Raw genomic sequence first — 22,022 nt, forward strand, 5'->3', positions numbered from 1 at the left:
TAGAATAAGGAGAACAAGATGCACGAGGAGCACAGTTCCCCATCCATTGATTAATCCACCCCTGAAACCCATGTGCCTGAGCTTTAGGAAGGCTGAGGGAGTGGACTGTCCTGGTCCCCACCACTAGTAGGGCTCAATGGTGGAAGAAAGATGTGGACATGGCTGATTGTGAGCACTGCAGGGACACTGACAGCACTGGCGTTTCCTGAAAATGAGGACAGACCAAGAAAACTGGGAGTTTGTTCAAGCAGGAGACAAGAATGAAAATGGGAGATGTTGTCAATATGCCATGGTATGACATCACAGACCACACCCCAATTATGCTAAGATTCGGCTGAATACTCTACACGTTCGGACACACGCCATAAACAATGAGATAATGGTCACCAATGCTCCCAATTCAGATGTTCTGCCAAGGTCAGATGGACACTGCCTCAAGGGAAGAGCAAGAAATTGCAGAATTGCAGGAAGGAAAACACTCCCACAAATCATGACTTGCCAACTTGTGCCAACCAAGAAATGCTGCCTAAAAATGCCCCAAGGTGATGGAACAAGGCTGCCCCACCCATCCATGACCAGCATAAAAGCCGGCCCAGAGCCTCTCTCCCTCACACACTTCTCCTGACACATTCTCCTTCGCCAGTGCAGACAGCAAGGTGAGTCTCAAGCCCCTGACCCTCCTTCCCCTTGCAACCCTGGCCCTCTCTTCCAGCACACTCAGCCCCAGCAGCCCTCACACCTCCCCACAGCCCCACAACAGCCTCCTCACTCCCTCACCCTCCTGCATCACCACCCCTCACAACCCCACACCCCTGCCGTGCCTCACTCCCCTCTCTTCCAGGGACCCTCCACATCACACCCATGGCCTGCTACGACAGCTGCCGTCCCTGCGGACCCACCCCGCTGGCCAACAGCTGCAACGAGCCCTGTGCCCTGCAATGCCAGGACTCTCGTGTCATCATCAACCCTTCCCCTGTGCTGGTCACCCTGCCAGGACCCATCATGACCTCCTTCCCCCAGAACACCGCCGTTGGATCCACCTCCTCGGCTGCCGTGGGCACTGAGCTCAGTGTGCAGGGACAGCCCATCTCTGGTGGCTTTGGTGGCTTTGGTGGCTTTGGCTATGGCCGTGGATTTGGCTATGGGCTGGGCTGCTATGGCAGAAGGGGTGGTTACATTTGCTAAGAACCCTCAGCACCACTCTTGGCACCACCAGCTCAGGCCTCTGGCAACAGCTCCTGGAATCAAAGCACCTTGGCTGTTGCCTGTCCTGCTTGCACCTCACACAGGATCCCTTCTTCATTATCCTGTGTCCTCATTCTTGTGCCTCAATAAAGTTTTCCTGCACCAATGACTGTGACGCCTCCTGTTCTTCTGTAATTCTGGTGGTCTCACATCCTTACCAAGCACATACCATGCCTCAACAGGTCATTGGTGTATGTGCAACAGCATCTTCCTTCACAAATATGTTGAAACAACTAATAAGAATGTCTGGCATAGGAAGCACAGGAGAGGACATCTTCTAGAACACAACACAAACCCATCACCTTATACAACAAAGCCTTGGATTTGTTAATGTTCCCCAGGGTGCAGAACTGCTAAAATATTTCCGTGTCACTGCTTACTTGACAAACTCTCTTCACACCAGGACTCCTGAACCCTTCTAGTAAACAGAGTCACAAAAGCATCCACTTGGGCAGGAAATCTGGACTGCACTTGCTTTAAGCAAGATAAACAGGAACAGACCTTCCAGCACCATGGACAGTTCCATGTTGTGTCTCCCAGGACAGACACCCCAATGTTTCCACTATGGCTACCCTCACTGTGAAAGATTGTTGCCGTCTTTAGCAATCACATTCCACCTGTTCCATCTTTGCTATTGCCCTCTTGTCCTGCATGTATGCACTGCTGAAAATAGCCGGACTTCATCCTCTGCCATCAGAGATTTGCACACATTGATGACACCCCCCATCCACCACCATACCCTGGGAGTACCAACTATCTCAGTTTCTCACCCAGGAATGATTCACCAAGCCTTTTGGAATCTTGATTGTTCTGAACTGGTCATGATTCACTAAATTGACTTCATTTTCACGCTGGGGAGCACAGAACTGCCCACAATACCTCACATGGGACCTCACCTGTGCTCAGAAGACACCAAGAGTCACCTCCCCCTGACTCATCACATTTCTCCCCAGTCTTGACCTAAAGACTTGGGGTCCCTTTTCCCAAAGTGGTGATACAGGGACACCTTCTGCCCCATTCCTTCTAACCCAGAACCACAAAGGTTTTTTCAGGGAAGAAAACAATTCTTCCAAGTGACCCCCTGGGATGACTCCTCCCAAGAAAAAGCACTTGGCTGCTGCCCTTGCTGAGTCCAGCAAATGTCCAGAACCATCCAGGTTTTCAATGCTGGCCAAAAGGATCCATCGGGGGGCTTGATCCAACTCCTGGGCTACAGCACTGAGGACTTGCTGCCATCTAAAATTTGGGACACTGACCACGAGTCTCTGGGTCCAGTTCTTCAGACACTTATCATTCCCCCATGCTGGGTACTGACACAACTGGGACTTGGCTCAGTTGTAGACGATCAGGCAAATGCTCACCTCCAGGAACCCTGGGTGACCTCTAAATCCTCATTCAGACAACCACAAGTTGCCTTTGCACTCAGCCCAAGTGAAGACCCAAAATATCAAAACCTTTGAGGTTGGAGTGTCACCCAAGGACCCGCTGAGCATGTCCAAACGGAAAGGTAAGGTCTGATGTCAGGTTTTGCCCACTGTGAAAAATGCATGGAGGGATGGAAGGTAATGGAAGGCAATGGAAGGTACAACCCCTCCTCCTTGGCCCAGCTGCACAGCCCAGACCAGCCTATCAGAACTGTGAGAAACTGGGGGTAATTTTTCAGAAGGCACCCACAAAAGGCACACAAGGGCCATGGGGTGACCACGGTGATGGCACCCCATCTCTCCAAAGCTCGGGTCATGTATTCAACCCTCCCTGACATGAATCATCAAAAGAAAATTTTGATCTCTTAGTACTCGCAATTAGAAGTTACCGCCACTGATGGACAAGAGAAGGATATGGAATTGCAGAATTCCACAAAGAGACGCACCAACCTTGTCAGGAAAAGGCAGTGTAGCTCACTGATTGTCCCTTAGTAATTATTGGTAATTTGCTTACAGGAACACGATGTTAACAATTACAGGTTATGAGTTATGAAACTTGTGGCTTGAATGCGGAATAAGTGAAGTGATGTCACAGAGAGACTGGGAAAAAAAGGATCAAGCCCAGTTTGTTGTTTCTTTATTGTATTTCTTAACAATGTCAAAGAATACAGCTTAAATGCCAGAGTACATTGTCATGCAAATTTGAGAAGTCCAAATGGGCATTAACACTGGAACAAGTTCAGCCTATATAGCCTCTCTTTTTAAAGGTCTTCTCCCTTGATCCCATTCAAGACACAAGGCCACCAGCTCCCTTTCATCCACCAGGAAGACCTCCCAGGCACTAGGATCTTACCAAGCTATTGCAGAATGACCTTCCCAGGACATCAGCAGCTACCTCAGCACTCCTGGGTGCAATATAATGACTGATGGACATGCAGTGGCACACAAAACAGTCCCAGTCTTCACAGGGCCCTGACAAACCAGAGCACACGAGTGACCCAAAATGACCTCAATGATGACATTGCAAATCTCCAAGGTTCTGGTTGTTTATTTATTCCTCCCTGACACACACTGAACACTCAATTCCACCTAAATACCAAATTATTAAAGCTGCTGCCGAGGTCAGATGGACATAACATCAGGAACAAGGCATGGAATTGTAGAAGGAAAACACTCCCCACCTCATGACTCAGCCCCAAGGCCATGGAACACCCCTCCACAACCAGCATAAAAGCCAGTCCAGAGCCTCTGTCCGTCACACACTCCTCACTCCTTCTCCTCCTACTCCCACTGACAAGGTGAGTCTCAAACCCCTGACCCTCCCGCTCCTGCACCCCTGACCCCTCTCTTCCAGCACACTCAGCCCCAGCCTCAACAGCCCTCACACCTCCACACAGCCCCACAACAGCCTCCTCACTCCCTCACCCTCCTGCATCACCACCCCTCACACCCACACAGCCCTACCCTGCCTCACTCCCCTCTCTTCCAGGGACCCTCCACACCACACCCATGGCCTGCTACGACCTCTGCCAACCCTGCGGACCCACCCCGCTGGCCAACAGCTGCAACGAGCCCTGTGCCCTGCAATGCCAGGACTCTCGTGTCATCATCAACCCTTCCCCTGTGCAGGTCACCCTGCCAGGACCCATCATGACCTCCTTCCCCCAGAACACCGCCGTTGGATCCACCTCCTCGGCTGCCGTGGGCACTGAGCTCAGTGTGCAGGGACAGCCCATCTCTGGTGGCTTTGGCGGCTTTGGCGGCTTTGGCTATGGCCGTGGATTTGGCTACGGGCTGGGCTGTGGCTACGGGCTGGGAGGCCTGGGCTGCTACGGCAGAAGGGGTGGCTACAATTGCTAAGGGACCTCAGCACCACCCCTGACATCAACAACGATCTTGGGGCCCTGGCAACAGCTCCTCCAACCAAAGAACCTCATTTGATTGCCAGCCTACTTCCATCTCATACTGCATTCCTTCTAGTTCTTTCTCCTGTCTTCATTTTTTTCCCTCAATAAAGTTTTCCTGCATCCAAGTCTGAGATGCCTCCTTGCCTCCTCATCTTTTTGAATTCTAATGGTTTCACATCCTCACCCATCAAAATGCCATTGGTGTGGATGGAAAAGAAGCAGAACGTTTCTCTTAGCAAAGATGTCAGCACCAGTGACAACCAAGACAGGCACTGGAAGCAGGGAATGAGGGCACACCTTCCAGAACATGACACAAACCCTGGACCCACTGCCTCAAAGGTTTTGACACATCCATGCTCTCCTGCTCATGTCTCTCAGAGTCTCTCTGTGCCAGCTCACACTTGACAAAATATCTTCCCCTCCAGGACTCCTGAACCCCACCCAACAAACAAGGAGGAACAACATCATCCACTTGAGCACAAACTCTGGAATGCAAGTGCTTCATTTCCCTCTGCTCGAGCTAAGTCAGCAAGGGCAGCATTTCCAGGACCATGGCCAGCTCAGTTTTGTTTCTCCCAGCAGAGACTCCTCCAGTTTTCCCACTCTGCCACCACTCTCACACTGAAAACTTCTTGCCTTTTATGCCCACAGAATTCCATCTGTTTTCTCTTCTGCCCTTCCTCCTTTTCCTTCATGTGTGTGCAATGCTGAGAACAGCCAGGCTTCCTCAACATTATTCCCTGCCATCAGGGATCTTAGGACACTGATGACATTCTCATGTCCAGCTTTGTCTCCTGGCAATCTCCGCTCTCTCTGCCCTCTAGGAAAGATTCTCCTGCCCTTTCAGTATCTTGGTCACCCTGACCTGGTCTTGTTTCACTAAGCCCTTGTGCTTCTTTCCCTGGACAGCCCAGAACTGCCCACACCACCTCACACGGGACCCCACCAGTGTTCTAAAGAGAGAAAAGGCCACTTCTCCTGACTTCATGTCAAGAATTGCCTGAAATCTATCTTGGCTACTGGTGATGCCTTTTCTAGGAAGGAAAGGATTGAGATTGTGGTCCCTTTGTTCTACACCAGCACCACAGAGTCCTGCTCAGCAAAGCTCCTTTCCAGCCTCTTAGTCCCCAGCATTACCCACTGCTGTTCCTTCACAGATGCAGAATTTGGTGTTTCCCTTGCTTGAACTTCAGGAGATTCCTTTAAGGCTCAGTCTCCAGCTCCCTCTGACTGGTGGCACAACCAAGTGATGCCTCAACCACTCCATCAGCTGCCAATTTGCTGAGGGGACAACAGTCTCACTGCCCATGTCATTGTTGAGGATGTTGAACAGGGTTGCCCTAATGGATACAACTCTTGATCTATTTCCCTTGAGAATTGCCTCAGTTTGAATTTTGGAACACTGATCCCCAGCCTCTGGGCCACAGCCACTCTCAGGCCACTCACTGCCCTCTCAGAGAACCCAGACTTGCTCAGATGCTCTGGGAGTGTGGAATGGGAAGGAGTCTCAAAGGCTTCACAAAAGGGTTTTGTCCAACAGCAGCCACAGCTCTCTCCTCATGCCCAGGCTGAGTCACTGGCACAGAGTAGACACACAGCTCAAACTCCATTTCCTCAAGGGAAATCCTCCAGGAGAAGTGGTCTCACCCATCAGCGCTTGCCACAGCTCAAGACCCCGAAGGTCTGGCTCACCCCTCCTCTGCTACCACTCCCCTTTGGCCTCTGCTTCCTCGCACAGGTGCCAATAACACACATGGAATCAGTTCAGTTGCAAAAGCCTCTTGACACTGAGGCAAAAGCCTCTACCACTGTTAATGCAGGGCTACGAAATCCACCACTCAACAATCACATCCTAGAAACATTTTTGTTGAAAAAGGTCTAAACTGAAAATACAATAAAACTCTAACCATTCCCTCAGCACTCCCAAGGCTACCACTAACCTGTGTGCCCAAGTGACACATCCCTGAAGGGATGAAGACTCCACCACTACTCTGTGCACTCTGTGACAGGAATGACAACCCTCTCCATGGAGGAAGGTTCCTTAATATCCAACCTAAACTTCTCCTGAAGACACTTGTATTCTGGATTCCTGCTCTACTGTGGTACAATGAAAGGGGAACACCCAGTTTATTACAAGTCCATTCAGAAAACAGAGATCTGAAATTGTGATGCAAAAAAAATTTTATTGAGACAAAATAGTGAAAAAGCAGGAGGAGGCAGGAGAAGGGAATTGGGCTGAGGTGCAATCAGAGTGACCCTCAGCCAAGGTCATTCCTTGCAGTAGGTTTGGCCAGAGTATCAATGCCTTCCTGCCCCACAGTGAGAGCAGCTCAGCAGAGATGCTCAATGGTCCCTGGCAGAAGGGGCTTGCAGCAGAAGGAGCTGGAGAGAGCTGAAAGGCAGGGAGCAGGGAGCAGAACAAGAAGGCAGATGGGCCAGGTTTGCAGACAACCTGGGCTGGCCCCTTGGCTACTGCCTTGCTTGCTGTCCTGAGAGCAGGAGCTGGAAGTGCTGAGCACATTTGAGAACCTTGGCCCAGAGAGGCGTCCTGAGTGCCTGGGGTGTGTTCCAGGAATTGGGTGGTTGGTGTCAAGAGTGGTGCTGAAAATCCTTAGCAGTTGTAGCCACCTCTTCTGCCATAGCAGCCCAGGCCTCCCAGCCCATAGCCATAGCCCAGCCCATAACCAAATCCACGGCCATAGCCAAAGCCACCAAAGCCACCAAAGCCACCAGAGATGGGCTGTCCCTGCACACTGAGCTCAGTGCCCATGGCAGCCGAGGAGGTGGATCCAACGGCGGTGTTCTGAGGGAAGGAGGTCATGATGGGTCCTGGCAGGGTGACCTGCACAGGAGAAGGCTGGATAACAACACGGGAATCCTGGCATTGCAGGGCACAGGGCTCGTTGCAGCTGTTGGCCAGCGGGGTGGGTCCGCAGGGTCGGCAGAGGTCGTAGCAGGCCATGGGTGTGATGTGGAGGGTCCCTGGAAGAGAGCGGGGTGAGGCAGGGCAGGGCTGTGGGGGTGTGAGGGGTGGTGATGCAGGAGGGTGAGGGAGTGTGGAGGCTGCTGTGGGGCTGTGGGGAGGCGTGAGGACTGCTGAGGTTGGGGTTGAGCGTGCTGGAAGAGAGGGGTCAGGGGTACAGGAGCAGGAGGATCAGGGGCTTGATACTCACCTTGTGGGCAGTAGCAGGAGGAGAAGGAGTGAGGAGAAGTGTGTGAGGGAGAGAGGCTCTGGACTGGCTTTTATGCTGGTCATGGAGGGGTGGGACAGCTTTGTCCCATTGCCTTGGGGCATTTTGCAGTCAGCAGCACTTGTCTGGCCCAGTCTGGTAAGTCATTGTGTGGGGAGTGTTTTCCTTCCTGCAACTCTGCAATTCCATGTCCTTTTCTTGAGGCCATGTTCATCTGACCTTGGCAAAACCTTCTGGTTGGGAGAATTGGTGGCCAATGTCTTGCTGGTGGTATCATGTGTCAAGACATGAAAGCTTCAATTATAGATTTGGAGAACTGGAAATCCAACACTGTGCTCATGCTATGGTATATTAAACACATCCCATTTGCATTCTTGTCTCTTTTCTGAACAAAATTCCAAGTCCTTAGTTTCTTCTCTTTTTAAGGATGCTCCAGTGCTGTCAGTGTCATGGTCTCTCTGAGTTCTTGTTGGTCAACTATGTCCATGTGCTTGCTCCACTGTGGAGTCCCACATGTTGTGGGCAAAAGGATAGACACCACCCTCAACCTATTTGTAATTCTTTTCCTAACCCTGTCCTGGTAACTGCTGGCATTTTTTGCAGCAAAGGGTACATGGTCAAAAGGTGGCTTAGTCAATGGATGAGGAATTGTTCTCTTCATGTCTTGTTCTACTTATCCTTCACCACTTTTGCTTTCTATGCATCAGCCTGAGCCCAGCACAGTGACCCCACAGTGTGATCTTCCTGGGTCCAGATGAGACGAGCACTAGGGATGAACCAACACAAGACTTAGGACAGCATGGGAAGCCTCCCTATATTGAAGGGATTGCTTTCCTATCCACAACAGGAAAGGTCTGGTATATAAAAACACCTGGAGAGATGGTAGCATGGTGGGGATGGAAATGGTGTGGTGAGAGGAGCAGACTCTGCCAAGCAGTGCTCCTGCAAAGCCCAGACCAGCCCGACAGAGACGTGATGGTTTGGGGTCCATCTTCACAATGCACCCACAAACCACAGAACATGAGAGCCCTGCGGTGACTTCACTAATGACACCCAACCTCTCCAAAGCTTTGGTCATGCCTTCAGCTTGCCCTGACAAGGTCATCAACACCTTCCTTTAAACTCTAATACTTGCATTTAAATATTGCCATCAAAGTCAGGTAGACAAGACATTCAAGAAAATGGCTTGGAACCACAGAATTCCACAAAGGAATGCCACCAACACGACATAGGAGGTAGGACGAGCTCACTGATCATCCATCAGTAACAATTAGCTTTTGCTAAAATGAACAAAATGTTAAGGCTTAGAGGTTATAAATTATGAAACCCAGTGGCTTGAATGCGGAATAAATGAATTGACGTCACAGACCAGCCTGGGCAAACATGGGTTTGTTGTTTGTTTATAAGATTCATGAATGAGGTCAAGGAATATGCTTTAAATGACAGTGTATGCTGTTGTGTAGATTGCAGAAATCTAAATGGACCTTAAAAATGGAACAAGTTCAGCCTGACCAGCCTCTGGCTTTGCTGGAAACTCTGCCTTGATCCCATTCAAGACACAAGGACCATGAGGTCTCTTTGATCCAGTAAAATGCATCATAGGCACTGGGACATTTGCAAGTTATTGCAAAGTGGCCTCCCCAGGACATCAGCAACGCTCTCAGCATGACTGAGGCCATTCAGAGGCACAGAAGAGGTGCGCAGTCATCAAAAGGAACCCACAAACCACAGCACACGAGTGCCTCAAAACGACCTCAAGGATGACATTGCAAATCTCCAGGGCTCTGGATGTTTATTCATTTACTCCCTGACACTCAATGAAAAATCACATCCTCCCAAATGTCAACTCTCACTCTAAAGCTGCCTCCAAGTTCAGATGGACGTGGCCTCAAGAGCAGGACATGGAATTGCAGAATTGTACAAACAAAAACACCCCCCACCTCATGACTCACAGGGCTGGGCTAGCCAAGAGATGCTGCCTAAAAAATACCCAAAGGCAATGGGACAACGCTGTCCCACCCCTCCACAACCAGCATAAAAACCAGCCCAGAACCTCTCTCCCTCACACACTTCTCCTCACTCCTTCTCCTCCTGCTCCAGTTGACAACAAGGTGAGTCTCAAACCCCTAGTCCTTCTGATCCTGCACCCCTGGCCCCTCTCTTCCATTATGCTCCCAACCTCAGCAGATCTCACGCCTCCCCACAGCACCACAGCACCCTCCACACTCCCTCACCCTCCTCCTCCCTCACCCTCCACACTCCCTCACCCTCCTCCTCCCTCACCCTCCACACTCCCTCACCCTCCTGCATCACCATCCCTCACACCCCCACACCTCTGCCCTGCCTCATCCCCTTCTCTTCCAGGGACCCTCCACACCACACCCATGGCCTGCTACGACATCTGCCGTCCCTGCGGACCCACCCCGCTGGCCAACAGCTGCAATGAGCCCTGTGCCCGCCAGTGCCAGGACTCCAGGGTTGTCATCGACCCTTCCCCTGTGCTGGTCACCCTGCCAGGACCCATCATGACCTCCTTCCCCCAGAACACCGCCGTTGGATCCACCTCCTCGGCTGCCGTGGGCACTGAGCTCAGTGTGCAGGGACAGCCCATCTCTGGTGGATTTGGTGGCTTTGGTGGCTTTGGCTATGGCCGTGGATTTGGCTATGGGCTGGGCTATGGCTATGGGCTGGGAGGCCTGGGCTGCTACGGCAGAAGGGGCGGCTACAACTGCTAAGGACCCTCAGCATCACTCCTTACACCACCAGCTCAGGGATCAGGCAACAAGTCCTGCAAGCAAAGCACTTCAGGTGATGGTTACCCTACTCGAACGTCACCACAGATCATTTCCACTTGTTTCTCTTGACTTTTAAGTCTTTCACATCAATAAAGCTTTCCTGTGCCAATCCTGAAATGACTCCTTATTTTGTTGTGTTCCAATGGTCTTGCATTCCCACCCACCACATTCAAGAGCTGAACAAGACACTTGGAGTACATTGAACAGGCCACATCATTTTCCTTATATTTATGTCAAATCAATTAATAACAAAATCTGGCACAGGAAGGACAGAAGTGGACACTGGCGGAACATATCACATACCCTGCAAACTACTATGCCAAAGACTTTAACACAACAACTCTCTCCTCAGCACAAAAATGGAAAAGTCACTGCATCCCAGTGCACATCTGACAAACTCTCTTCCTGGCCAGGACTCTTGTAGCCTTCCAGCAAAGAGAGAAACAACATCAAACACTTGGCAGGAGCTCTGCAGTGCAAGTGCTTCAACTGCCCTGCTCAAGCAAGACCAGTAAGAGAACATTTCCAGAACCACAGACAGATCAGATTAGGATCTCCCCGAATCAAGACACCATCACCTCTTCCATTTTGTACCTGCACCTCAAACCAGCTACCTTGCACTGGCTGATCCTGAGTACTCTTCTACGTCAAAAGAGTATTCCTGCGTAATAACCTCAGATGACTTCGTTTTCTTTCTTCTCCCAGGTTTTTTCCGGTCTCACTCAGGACTAAGCCAGGGTTGTAGAGGCCATGAGGGTGGGTAAAAAAGTGTAGCAAAACCACTTTTATGTGTTATTTCTGCAGTTCAGATTCTCAATACTACATTTTGCACTTCCAGTGCATTGTCACACAAATGCTTCAGCTTCAGCAAACACAAACTTGGATACACTAATGAGGGTGAATCCTTGCCTCTGGCACAAGACACTCATGGGTGGTGGGTTTAATATTTCTGGGTGCCAGTTGCTCCAGCCCATCATCATCTTCCAGAGCTATTTCCAGCTCTGGTTGAGCAGGTCCATGTCTTCCTTGTCTTCAGGTCCCAGAGCTGAACACACATCTTCAGTTTCACCAGAGTGGAACAGAGATAAATCCCCCCCTCACTTGCTGACCCCACAGTGGGGATGAGCCCAGGGCACAGGGGGTTTCTGTTTGGCACATTCACCTGGCAGAGCATATCCAATTCTTCATCCACCAACACCCCAAGTGCTCCTCCTTGGGCTCAATCCCCTCATCACCCAGCCTTCATCCTGTGTGTTTGGGATTGCTCCAATCCAGCTGCAGCAGATTCTGCCCCTCTGCTCTGCTCTGATGATGTTGGAGAACTCTGTTAATCTCTGGGTTGCTGAGAACAAGGAAGAAAAGACTCTGCTGGAGAAGATCAATGGTACGGCTGTGACAATGACCAGGGGTTGAAGGTTTGGGACAGTCATTACCCATGACATTGGGGTATTTTCCAGGCTAGCTGCTCTTGCCTGGCACAGCCTGGTGAATTGTGAGCTTGGGAATGTTTTTCTTTCCATAGCTCTGCAATTCCGTATCATGCTCTCGAGGCTGTGCCCATCTTACGTTGGCAACAGCTTTGATGAGTTGGTATTCATTCCAACGTTGGTGGATGATGGAAAGAGATGCAACTATCCTGTGCAGGGACTTGTGCAAGTTCTTTGTTCCTGTGCTAAACAACATCCTTGTCCCTAACCTGGAGAGAAGTGGATGTTGGTTGGACTGTTTGGTGGATGAGGAATGGGCAGGATGGTCTCATTCAAAGAGTTGTGGACAATGGCTCCATGTCCCTGTGTGAACAACAGAGATGAGTGGTGACCTTTGGAGACCTATATTGGCATTATTATAATTTTGCATCATTGCCAGAAATCTGAGTGCTGGGATTTAGTGAGATGATCAGAAAAACCAGGGGGCACTCCAAGCTAAGTAATGTAGTTGGTTGTCTGGAGAGAAGGGATGGCATCCAGAGGGATTGGAACAGACTGGGGCTGTGGGATATTCTCTGTTTCATGAGACTGAACGTGGCCAAATGCAAGGTCCTGTATCGAGTTTGGAGTAATGCCAAACATGGCTGTGGATTGGACAATGAGTGGATTGAGAGCAGCCCAGAGGAGAAAGCTTTGGGGTGTTGGTGGATGAAGAACTGGACAAGCCACACCATGTGAATGAGCTGACCAGCAACTCGCCATGTCCTGGGCTCATGCCCACGGCATGGGCCGAAGGTGAGGTGGAGGATTCTGCCCCTCTGCTCTGGTCAGGGTAGACTGGAGTTGTGTGTTCAACTCTGGGACCTGAAAATAAGAGAGACATGAAGCAGCTTGAAGAGATCCGAAAATGGAATATGATGAGGGCCTGGAGCAACTGATGTCCTGCCAAAATGAACACACTGCCCATGAGGGGCTTGTGCCAGAATCAAGGATAGACCAGCATTGGTGTACCCAGGCCTTTGATTTAGCAACTGAAGTTCTTCCCTGTGATGCACACAAAGTGTGCCACTGTGTTCTAGTGGGTAGTGGAACTGCAGAACCAATTCCAAGACAGGTGTTGGTGCAATTTGCATCCTTCAGAAATGGCTTGTGGCCACATGGATTTGTGTCAAGTGCGGTTGGAACACCTTTGCCAGAAAGAAGTTGAAGGAGACGTCTCAGGTTGCAAGGTAAGGGAATTTTATTGAGTCAAAAGAACAGGCAGAGGTCAAGAGCAACCAGTTCAAGGCAGGTGGTCTGAGGTGCAAGTAGGGCAACCATCAGCTGGGGTTCTTCGATTGAGATGTTTTGGAAAGAGCACCAAAGCCTTCCTGCCCCACAGTGGGAGCAGCTCAGCAGAGGTGCCCGACAGCCTCTGGCTTTGCAGGGTTTGCAGCACAGGGGACCGCACTGAGCCAAAGGACGGATGCAGAGCAAAAAATAGAGGAAGAGGAACGGGGAGATGGGCCAAGTTTGTAGGACTGGCCACTTGGCTACTGCCGTGCTTAAAGGCCTGAGAGCAGGAGGCGGAAGTGCTGAGCCTGTTTGAGAGCCTTGTCTCAGAAAGGAGTCCTCAATGCCTGAGATGTGTTCATGGAGAGGGTGGTTGGTTGCAGAGTTTGCTGAGATGAGTCCTTAGCAGTTGTAGCCACCCCTTCTGCCATAGCAGCCCAGGCCTCCAAGACCATAGCCATAGCCCAGTCCATAACCAAATCCACGGCCGTAGTCAAAGCCACCAAAGCCACCAAATCCACCAGAGATGGGCTGTCCCTGGGCATTGAGTTCACTCCCAACAGCAGCCGAGGAGGTGGATCCCACAACGGTGTTCTGGGGGAAGGAGGTCATGATGGGTCCTGGCAGGGTGACCATCACAGGGGAAGGGTCAATAATGACCCTGGAGTTCTGGCATTGCAGGGCACAGGGCTCGTTGCAGCTGTTGGCCAGCGGGGTGGGTCCGCAGGGACGGCAGAGGTCGTAGCAGGCCATGGGTGTGATGTGGAGGGTCCCTGGAAGAGAAGGGGGTTGAGGCAGGGCAGGGGCTGTGGGGGTGTGAGGGGTGGTGATGCAGGAGCATGAGGGAGTGTGGAGGTGGTTGTGGGGCTGTGGGGAGGTGTGAGGGCTGCTGAGGCTGGGGCTGGGTGTGCTGGCAGAGAGGGGTGAGGGGTCCAGGAACAGATGGGTCAGGGGTTTGAGACTCCCCTTGATGCCAATAGGAGCAGGAGGAGATGGTGTCAGGTGAAGTGTGTGAGGGAGAGAGGCTCTGGGCTGACTTTTATACTGGTCGTGGAGGGGCGGGGCAGCTTTGTGTCATGGCCTTGGGGCATTTTGCAGGCCAAAGTACTTGGCTGGTCCAGCCCTGTGAGTCATTACATGAGGATTGTTTTTTTTTTCCTGTGACTCTTCCTCTCCATGTCCTTCACTTGAGCCTGTTTTCATTTGACCTTGGCGGCACATCTTAATGGAGAGAATTAGCAACCATTATATTCTTGGTGATAGCACATGGCAGGACATGTAGATGATTCAACCAAAGCTTTGGGAAACTAGGAAGTCATCACTGAAGTCATTCTGTGCCATATTGACCATACGCCAAGGTCAAATAGACATGGTCTCAGAAGAAGGACATGGAATAGCGAAATTCCAAAAATACACACTCTCACCATGACAGGGGAGAGAAGAGGCGCTCAGTGACACTCCTCTAGTAATCACTGTCTTTGGCTAACAGAAACACAAGATTATAGGATAAAACTTATGAAATCTTATAGCTTGAATGCAGAATGCATAAATTGACATCACAGACCAGCTATGGCAAGAAACAGATAGGACCAGGTTTGTTCTTTGTTATTAGATTTCTGAATGAGGTGTACAAATACACTATTAATGACAGTGTATACTGCTGTGGAAATTTGAGAAATCCAAACAAACCAGAAAACTGGAAAAGAACAACCTAAATAGACTCTGGTTTTCCAGATCCTCTCTTTTGATCCCATTCAAGACACAAAGCCATGAGCTCTCTTTAATCCAAGCACTGAGACCTTTAAAAGTTATTACAGAGTGACCTCCCCAAGACATCAGTAGCTCCCTCAGCATTCCTAGCTGACACAAAATGACTGATGGACATCCAGCGGCACAAAAGAGAGTCCCAGTCTTCACAAAGCACCCACAAACCACAGCACACGAGTGCCACAGAATGACCTCACTGATGACATTGCACCTTTCCTGGGCTCTGAATGTTTATTCATTCCTCCCTGAAACAAATCTGACAATCAAATCATCCCAAATGTCTGCTCATGAAAGCTGCTGCCGTGGCCAGATGAAACCAGTCTCAAGAAAAAGACATGGAATTGCAGAACTACATGAATGAAAACATTCCCCACCTCATGGCTTCATGCCAGGCCAGGTCAGTCAAGAAATGCTGCTGGCTAAAAAATGCCCCAAGGCCATGGGACAAGGCTGTCCCACCCCTCCATGACCAGCATAAAAGCCAGACCAGAACCTCTGTCCCACACACACTTCTCCTCACTTCTTCTCCTCTTGTTCCTGCTGACAAAAAGGTGAGTGGCAATCCCCTGACCCTCCCGCTCCTGCACCCCTGACCCCTCTCTTCCAGCACACCCAGCCCCAGCCTCAGCAGCCCTCACACCTCCCCACAGACCCACAGCAGCCTCCACATTCCCTCACCCTCCTGCATCAACACCCCTCACACCCCCACACCCCTGCCCTGTCTCACCCCCCTCTCTTCCAGGGACCCTCCACATCACACCCATGGCCTGCTACGACCTCTGCCGACCCTGTGGACCCACCCCGCTGGCCAACAGCTGCAACGAGCCCTGTGCCCTGCAATGCCAGAACTCCAGGGTCATTATTGACCCTTCACCAGTGCTGGTCACCCTGCCAGGACCCATCATGACCTCCTTCCCCCAGAGCACCGTTGTGGGATCCACCTCCTCGGCTGCTGTTGGCAGTGAACTCAATGCCCAGGGACAGCCCATCTCTGGTGGATTTGGTGGCTTTGGTGGCTTTGGCTATGGCCTTGGCTATGGCCGTGGATTTGGCTACGGGCTGGGAGGCCTGGGCTGCTATGGCAGAAGGGGTGGCTACAACTGCTAGGGACCCTCAGCACCACTCCTGACACCAGGAGTGTCACCCCCACCTCAGGGCTCTGGCAACAGCTCCTGCAAGCAAAGCATCCCAGCTGATGATCATCCTACTCAGACCTCATCACAAATTGTTTTCAATTCTTTTCCTGACTTTTAATTTTTTCGCATCAATAAAGCTTTCTTGCATGAAACCTTGCATGCCTAGTTATCGTTTTTATTCCAATGGTCTCGCATTCTCAACCAACATATTCTACAGCTCTACAGGTCTTTGGGATACCTGGAACAGGGTGACAACACTCTTCTTTACATATATGCCAAAACAACTAACATAGAAGTCTGGCACAGGAATCCCAGAAGGGTCATCTTGCAGAACATTTCTTTGCTACACCAAAGGCATTTATAGCACAGTTCTTGGCACCAACATGAAAAAGTCCCTCCATGGCAGTGCACACCTGACAAACTCTCTTCTTGGCCAACCTTCCAGCAAAGAGAGAAACAACATCAACCACTTGAGCAGGAGCTCTGCAGGGCAAATTCTTCAACTGCCCTGATCAAGCAAGACTAGCAGCAGCTGAATTTCCAGCATCTCAGACAGTTTAGCTATGGATCTCCCAAGACAGAAACTACACGAGCTCTTCCAATCTCCGATCATCTTCATAATGAGTGATTTTTAGCTTTTTTGGCCATGTAGTTCCACCTCTTTTCACTCGTGCTCTTGCACTCTCGCCCTGCACTGCTGAGAACAGCTGAGCTCTCTCCTCTACCTTCCCCACCATCAGAGATTTGCACACACTGATAATACCCCCCTGTCCCTCCTGGTCCCCTCGGAGTCTCAGCTCTCTCAACCTGTTCTCTAGGAAAGTTCCTCCAGCCCCCATAGAACATTGCTGGCTCTGAATGGATTTAGATTCATTCCGTGGACTTCATATTCACAATGGGGAGCTGAGGACTGCTTGCAACACCTCCCATGGGGCTGCCAGCAAATTTCAGGAGACAGCAAGAATCACCTCTCTCTACCTCATCACAACACTTTTCCCGCTTCTTTTCTGGACACTTGGGTTCCTTTTCCCATAGAGGGACACCTCCTGCTCCATTTCTTCTTGACCACAACCACAAATGCTTTTTTGGAGAAGAAAAACATTTTTCCAAGTGTCTCCAAGACTTCCTACCTGGAATGACTCCTGCCAACACTCCCTGCACTCAACAGCCGCCCTTGCTGAGGTCCAGTAGATGTCCAGGACCACTCAGGTTTTCAGTGTTGGCCAAAAGGATCCAGCTCCTGGGCTACAGCACTGGGGACTTGTTGCAATCTGGACTTTGGGACACTGACCACAAGCCTCTGGGCCCAGTTCCTCAGACCATTCTCAGGCCACCACACTGGGCACTGACACATTCTGAATGTGCCTGAGTTATTGTCAAAGATTATGCAACGCTCTCCTCCAAAAACCCAGGGTAACCTCCAAGTGCTCTTTCTGACAACCAGACATTGCCCAAAAAAGTGACCTCAGACATTAGCACAAGAAATGACCCAAAAGACCCTGGATATCAAAATGGTAAAAGCAAGACGGGCACACACAAAGCACAACCAATGGGAAAAAGATGGTCCAATGTCAGCCATTGCCAGCTGGGAGAAAAGGATAGAGAGAGGCAATGTGACTGAAGGTACAACATCTCCTACTTGGCACAGCTGCAAAGTGCAGACCAACCTGGCAACTCTTTCCCACATATCCACAAACCACAGCACAGAAGTACCACGGGGTTACCTCAGTGATTACACATCACTTCTCCAAAGCTTTGGTCGTGTCTTCAGCCCACCCTGACATGAGCCATAAATACGTTCTCTAATACTTGCACTTAAAAGCCACCGCCAAGGTCGGATGGACACGGCCTCAAGAGCAGGACGTGATGTTGCAGATGAGGGGGAAAGCAAGGAATCCCTGACTCATGACTTGCCAGGTTGGGCCATTCATGAGAAGTAAGACAAGAACCTCCTCAAGCAGACTTGGAGATGAGCCTGGGAGATCATGAGGGGCTGGAACCAAAAGTGAACACAGAGACCATGAGGGGCTTGTGTCAGAGGCAGGCAAAGTCCTGCACTACACTATCCAGGCTGGATTTCAAGCAAGTTAAGGGCTTGGGTGGTGCAATGGAAGACCAAAGTGTGCTGGAGGTAGTGGAATGGGAGCCATATTTTCTAAGACAGTCCTAGTGCACTTTTTCACCCACCCCAATTGCCTGCACAAACCTGCCTTAGCACTGAGTAAGACTGGAAGAATCCTGGGAGAAGAAAGAATGAGTCATGTGATGTTGTGTGGCAAAACAATTTATTGAAGAATAAATCAGGAGTGAAACCAAGTGAAAACTCAGGAGCAGCCAGTGCAAGGGCTGGGTGGTGAGAAGAGTGATCATCAGCTGAGTAGTTTTGCTTGAAGATTTGGCCAGAGTACCAAGGTCTTCATGCGTCAAAGTGAGAGCAGCCCAGCAGAGGAGTCCAATGGTCTCTGGCTTGGGAGAAGGGGTTTCAAGCAGAGAGAGCTGGGTAGAGTTGAAGCAGCAATGCAGAGCACAGAACGGGAGAAGAGAAGGAATGGAGATGCAGGGCTGGCCCCTTGGCTACTGCCTTGCTTGTTGCCTGAGAGCAGGAGCTGGAAGCACAGAGCACATTTGAGAGCCGTGTCCAGAGAGGTATCCTCAATTCCTGGGATGTGTTCCAGGGAGTGGGTGATTGGTGTCAAGAGTGGTGCTGAGAGTCCCTTAGCAGATGTAGCCACCCCTTCTGCCATAGCAGCCCAGGCCTCCCAGTCCATAACCATAGCCCAGCCCGTAGCCAAATCCACGGCCATAGCCAAAGCCACCAAAGCCACCAAATCCACCAAATCCACCAGAGATGGGCTGTCCCTGCACACTGAGCTCAGTGCCCACGGCAGCCGAGGAGGTGGATCCAACGGCGGTGTTCTGGGGGAAGGAGGTCATGATGGGTCCTGGCAGGGTCACCAGCACAGGGGAAGGGTTGATGATGACACGAGAGTCCTGGCATTGCAGGGCACAGGGCTCGTTGCAGCTGTTGGCCAGCGGGGTGGGTCCGCAGGGTCGACAGATGTCGTAGCAGGCCATGGGTGTGGTGTGGAGGGTCCCTGGAAGAGAGGGGGGTGAGGCAGGGCAGGGCTGTGGAGGTGTTTGGGGTGGTGATGCAGGAGGGGGAGGGAGTGTGGAGGCTGTTGTGAGGCTGTGGGGAGGCATGAGGGCTACTGAGCCTGGGGATGAGCATGCTGGAAGAGAGGGGCCAGGGGTACAGGAGCAGGAGGAGCAGGGGCTTGAGACTCACCTTGTTGTCAGCAGGAGCAGGGGGAGAAGGTGTCAGGAGAAGTGTGTGAGGGAAAGAGGTTCTGGGTCGGCTTTTATGCTGGTCATGGAGGGGTGGGACAGCCTTGTCCCATGGCCTTGGGGCATTTTGGAGGCATCAGCTCTTGCCTAGCCCAGCTTGGAATGAGGTTATGAGGTGGGGTGTGTTTTCCTCTGTGATGCAGTTTTGCAATTCCATGTCCTGCTCTTGAGGCCATGTCCATCTGATCTTGCCATCAATTTTCATGGGAGTTGGTGTATTTGGGAGAATTTCATTGTAAGATATGTGTCAGGGAGGAATGAATAAACATCCAGAGCCCTGGCGATTTGCAATGTCATCAGTGAGGTCATTTTGTGGCACGCGTGTCCTGTGGTTTGTGGGTTCTTTATGAAGACTGGGACTCTGTTCTGTGCTGCTGGATGTCCATCAGTCATTGTGTTGCACCCAGGAATGCTGAGGGAGATGCTGATGTCCTGGGGAGGTGACTTTGCAATAACAGCTTGGAAAGATTCCAGCGCCTGGGAGCTCTTTCTGATGGATGAAAGAGAGTTCTTGGCCTTGTGTCTTGAATGGGATCACAAGATCTGGTAAATGAGAGGCTGTTCAGGCTGAACCTGTTCCATTTTTCATGGTCCACCTGGATTTCTCAAATTTTAATTTCAACATACTCTTACACGTAAAGTGTATTCCTTGACCTCATTCCGAAATCCAATAACAAACAACAAATAGGGACTGATCCCTTTGTTCCCAGGTTGGTGTGGCGTCAATTCCCTTTTTCCATATTCAGGCCATCAGGTTTCATAATGGTTTATATCCTGTAAATTGTAATATTGTGTTCCTGTGAGCAAAACCCAGTAATTGCTACCTGATGGCCAGCACGCTCCCCTTTCCCTCTCTGTCATGATGTGGGTGTGTCTTTATGGAATTCCACAATTCCATGTCCTTCTCCTGAGGCCCTGTCCTGACCTTGAGGGCAGCTTTTAAGTGTGAGTTATTGGTATTTGAGGGTTAGTGGCATTTGAGAGGGTTTGCTCTGAGGGTTAGTATCAGAGAGGGCTGAATAAACAACCAAAACTTTGGGAAGGTGTGGCTGTCACCTCCAAGGTCACCCCGTGGCACCGGTGTGCTGTGGTTTGTGAGTGTGTTGTGAAGAGGAGCCCCATTCCCTCCCAGCTCCATCAGGCTGCTCAGCGATTTACAGGTGTGTAGAGCTGTTGCCCGTTCCCTCACATAATATGCCTTCCCACCTTGATCCTACCTGACAAAGCCTGACACTAGACCTGACCTTTCCTGTTGACTGTGTTCTCTAGGGGTCTTGGTGCCCCTCTTGCTTTTAAGGTTTTGATATCTGGGGACTTTGGGGTCTTTACTGGGACTGCTGCAAAGGGCTTAGGCCACTTGTGATTGTCAGAAAGAGGATTCAGAGGTTGCCCTGGGATTTTGGAGGTGAGCACTGCATGATCCTTGACAACCCAAGCAAGACCAGATTACATCAGTGCCCAGCGTGGTGGCCTGAGAAGGGTTGGAAGAACAGGGCACAAAGACTTGTTGTCAGTGTCCCAAATTCTGGATTGCAGCAAATCCTGGGTGTTGTAGCCCAGGAGTTGGATCCATTTGGCCAACAGTGAAAACCTGAGTGGTCCTGGATATCTGTAGGAGCACAGCAAGGGCAGCTGTCAAGGTCTGTTGGGAGGAAGGAGGAAGTCATCCTAGATAGACAGGCATATGTGGGTATCAGTTGGAACAATTCTTTTCTTTTCCAAAAAGCCTTTGTGGTTGTGGGTGAGAAAAAATAGAGCAGGAGGTGTCCCTATACCCTTGTGGGAAAAGGGATCCCAAGGTTCCAGGGCAGGATCTGGAAAAGTGTTCTGATGAGGTAGTGGGAGGTGACTGTTGGTGTTTGCTCAGCACTGGTGAGGTCCCATCTGAGGTGTGTGGGCAGTACTCGGCTCCCCAGTGAGACCAGCTCAGGGCCACCCAGATACAAATGGGCGTAAAAAACGTTTCCTAGATGAGAAACTGAGAGAGCCGGGACTCTGAGGGAAAAAGGATGGACAGAGGGGTGTCATCAGTGACTGCAAATCCCTGATGGTGGGGAATGAAGATGAGAGAGCTCAGCTGTTCTCAGCAGTGCAGGGCAAGAGTGCAAGAGCACAAGTGAAAAGAGGTGGAACTACATGGCCAAAAAAGCCAAAAATCATTCATTATAAGGATGATCGGAGATTGGAAGAGCTGGTGGAGTTTCTGTCTTGGGAGAGCCATAGCTAAACTGTCCAAGGTGCTGGAAATTCTGCTCCTCCTATTCTTGCTTGATCAGAGCAGTTGAAGCATTTGCCCTGCAGAGCTCCTGCTCAAGTGGTTGATGTTGTTTCTCTCTTTGCTGCAAGGCTTCAAGAGTCCTGGCCAGGAAGAGAGTTTGTCACGTGTGCATTGCCATGGAGGGACTTTTCCATGTTGGTGCCAAGAACTGTTCTATCAATGCCTTTGGTGTAGAAAAGAAATGTTCTGCAAGATGACCCTTCTGGGATTCCTGTGCCAGACTTCTATGTTAGTT

General features: G+C 50.7%; 8 protein-coding genes across 9 annotated transcripts in view; 4 read left to right on the plus strand and 4 right to left on the minus strand.

The window, feature by feature from the left end:
- The window catches only part of LOC116996264 (feather keratin B-4-like), a 93,901-nt gene that overhangs the window by 52,754 nt on the left and 19,125 nt on the right, over positions 1–22,022 (minus strand). The gene's annotated exons all lie outside the window — the stretch shown is intronic.
- Positions 862–1,185, plus strand: LOC116996427 (feather keratin B-4-like). Its single transcript, XM_033060032.1, has one exon. It carries the CDS (start codon positions 862–864, stop codon positions 1,183–1,185), a length of 324 nt encoding a protein of 107 aa, XP_032915923.1.
- LOC116996393 (feather keratin B-4-like) lies at positions 4,179–4,529 on the plus strand. Its single transcript, XM_033059955.1, has one exon. The coding sequence runs from the start codon at positions 4,179–4,181 to the stop codon at positions 4,527–4,529; it is 351 nt and encodes a 116-aa protein (XP_032915846.1).
- LOC116996388 (feather keratin B-4-like) lies at positions 7,188–7,538 on the minus strand. The gene has a single exon (XM_033059942.1). It carries the CDS (start codon positions 7,536–7,538, stop codon positions 7,188–7,190), a length of 351 nt encoding a protein of 116 aa, XP_032915833.1.
- Positions 10,152–10,554, plus strand: LOC116996259 (feather beta keratin-like). Its single transcript, XM_033059611.2, has one exon. It carries the CDS (start codon positions 10,152–10,154, stop codon positions 10,500–10,502), a length of 351 nt encoding a protein of 116 aa, XP_032915502.2. The 3' UTR covers positions 10,503–10,554.
- On the minus strand, positions 13,654–14,014 carry LOC116996397 (feather beta keratin-like). Its single transcript, XM_033059970.1, has one exon. The coding sequence runs from the start codon at positions 14,012–14,014 to the stop codon at positions 13,664–13,666; it is 351 nt and encodes a 116-aa protein (XP_032915861.1). The 3' UTR covers positions 13,654–13,663.
- LOC122149377 (feather beta keratin-like) lies at positions 15,791–16,167 on the plus strand. Its single transcript, XM_042779042.1, has one exon. The coding sequence runs from the start codon at positions 15,791–15,793 to the stop codon at positions 16,133–16,135; it is 345 nt and encodes a 114-aa protein (XP_042634976.1). The 3' UTR covers positions 16,136–16,167.
- Positions 18,880–19,239, minus strand: LOC116996286 (feather beta keratin-like). The gene has a single exon (XM_033059683.1). The coding sequence runs from the start codon at positions 19,237–19,239 to the stop codon at positions 18,880–18,882; it is 360 nt and encodes a 119-aa protein (XP_032915574.1).

This window comes from Catharus ustulatus, chromosome 1 (genome assembly GCF_009819885.2).
Source record: "Catharus ustulatus isolate bCatUst1 chromosome 1, bCatUst1.pri.v2, whole genome shotgun sequence".
Taxonomy (NCBI): Eukaryota; Metazoa; Chordata; class Aves; order Passeriformes; family Turdidae; genus Catharus; species Catharus ustulatus.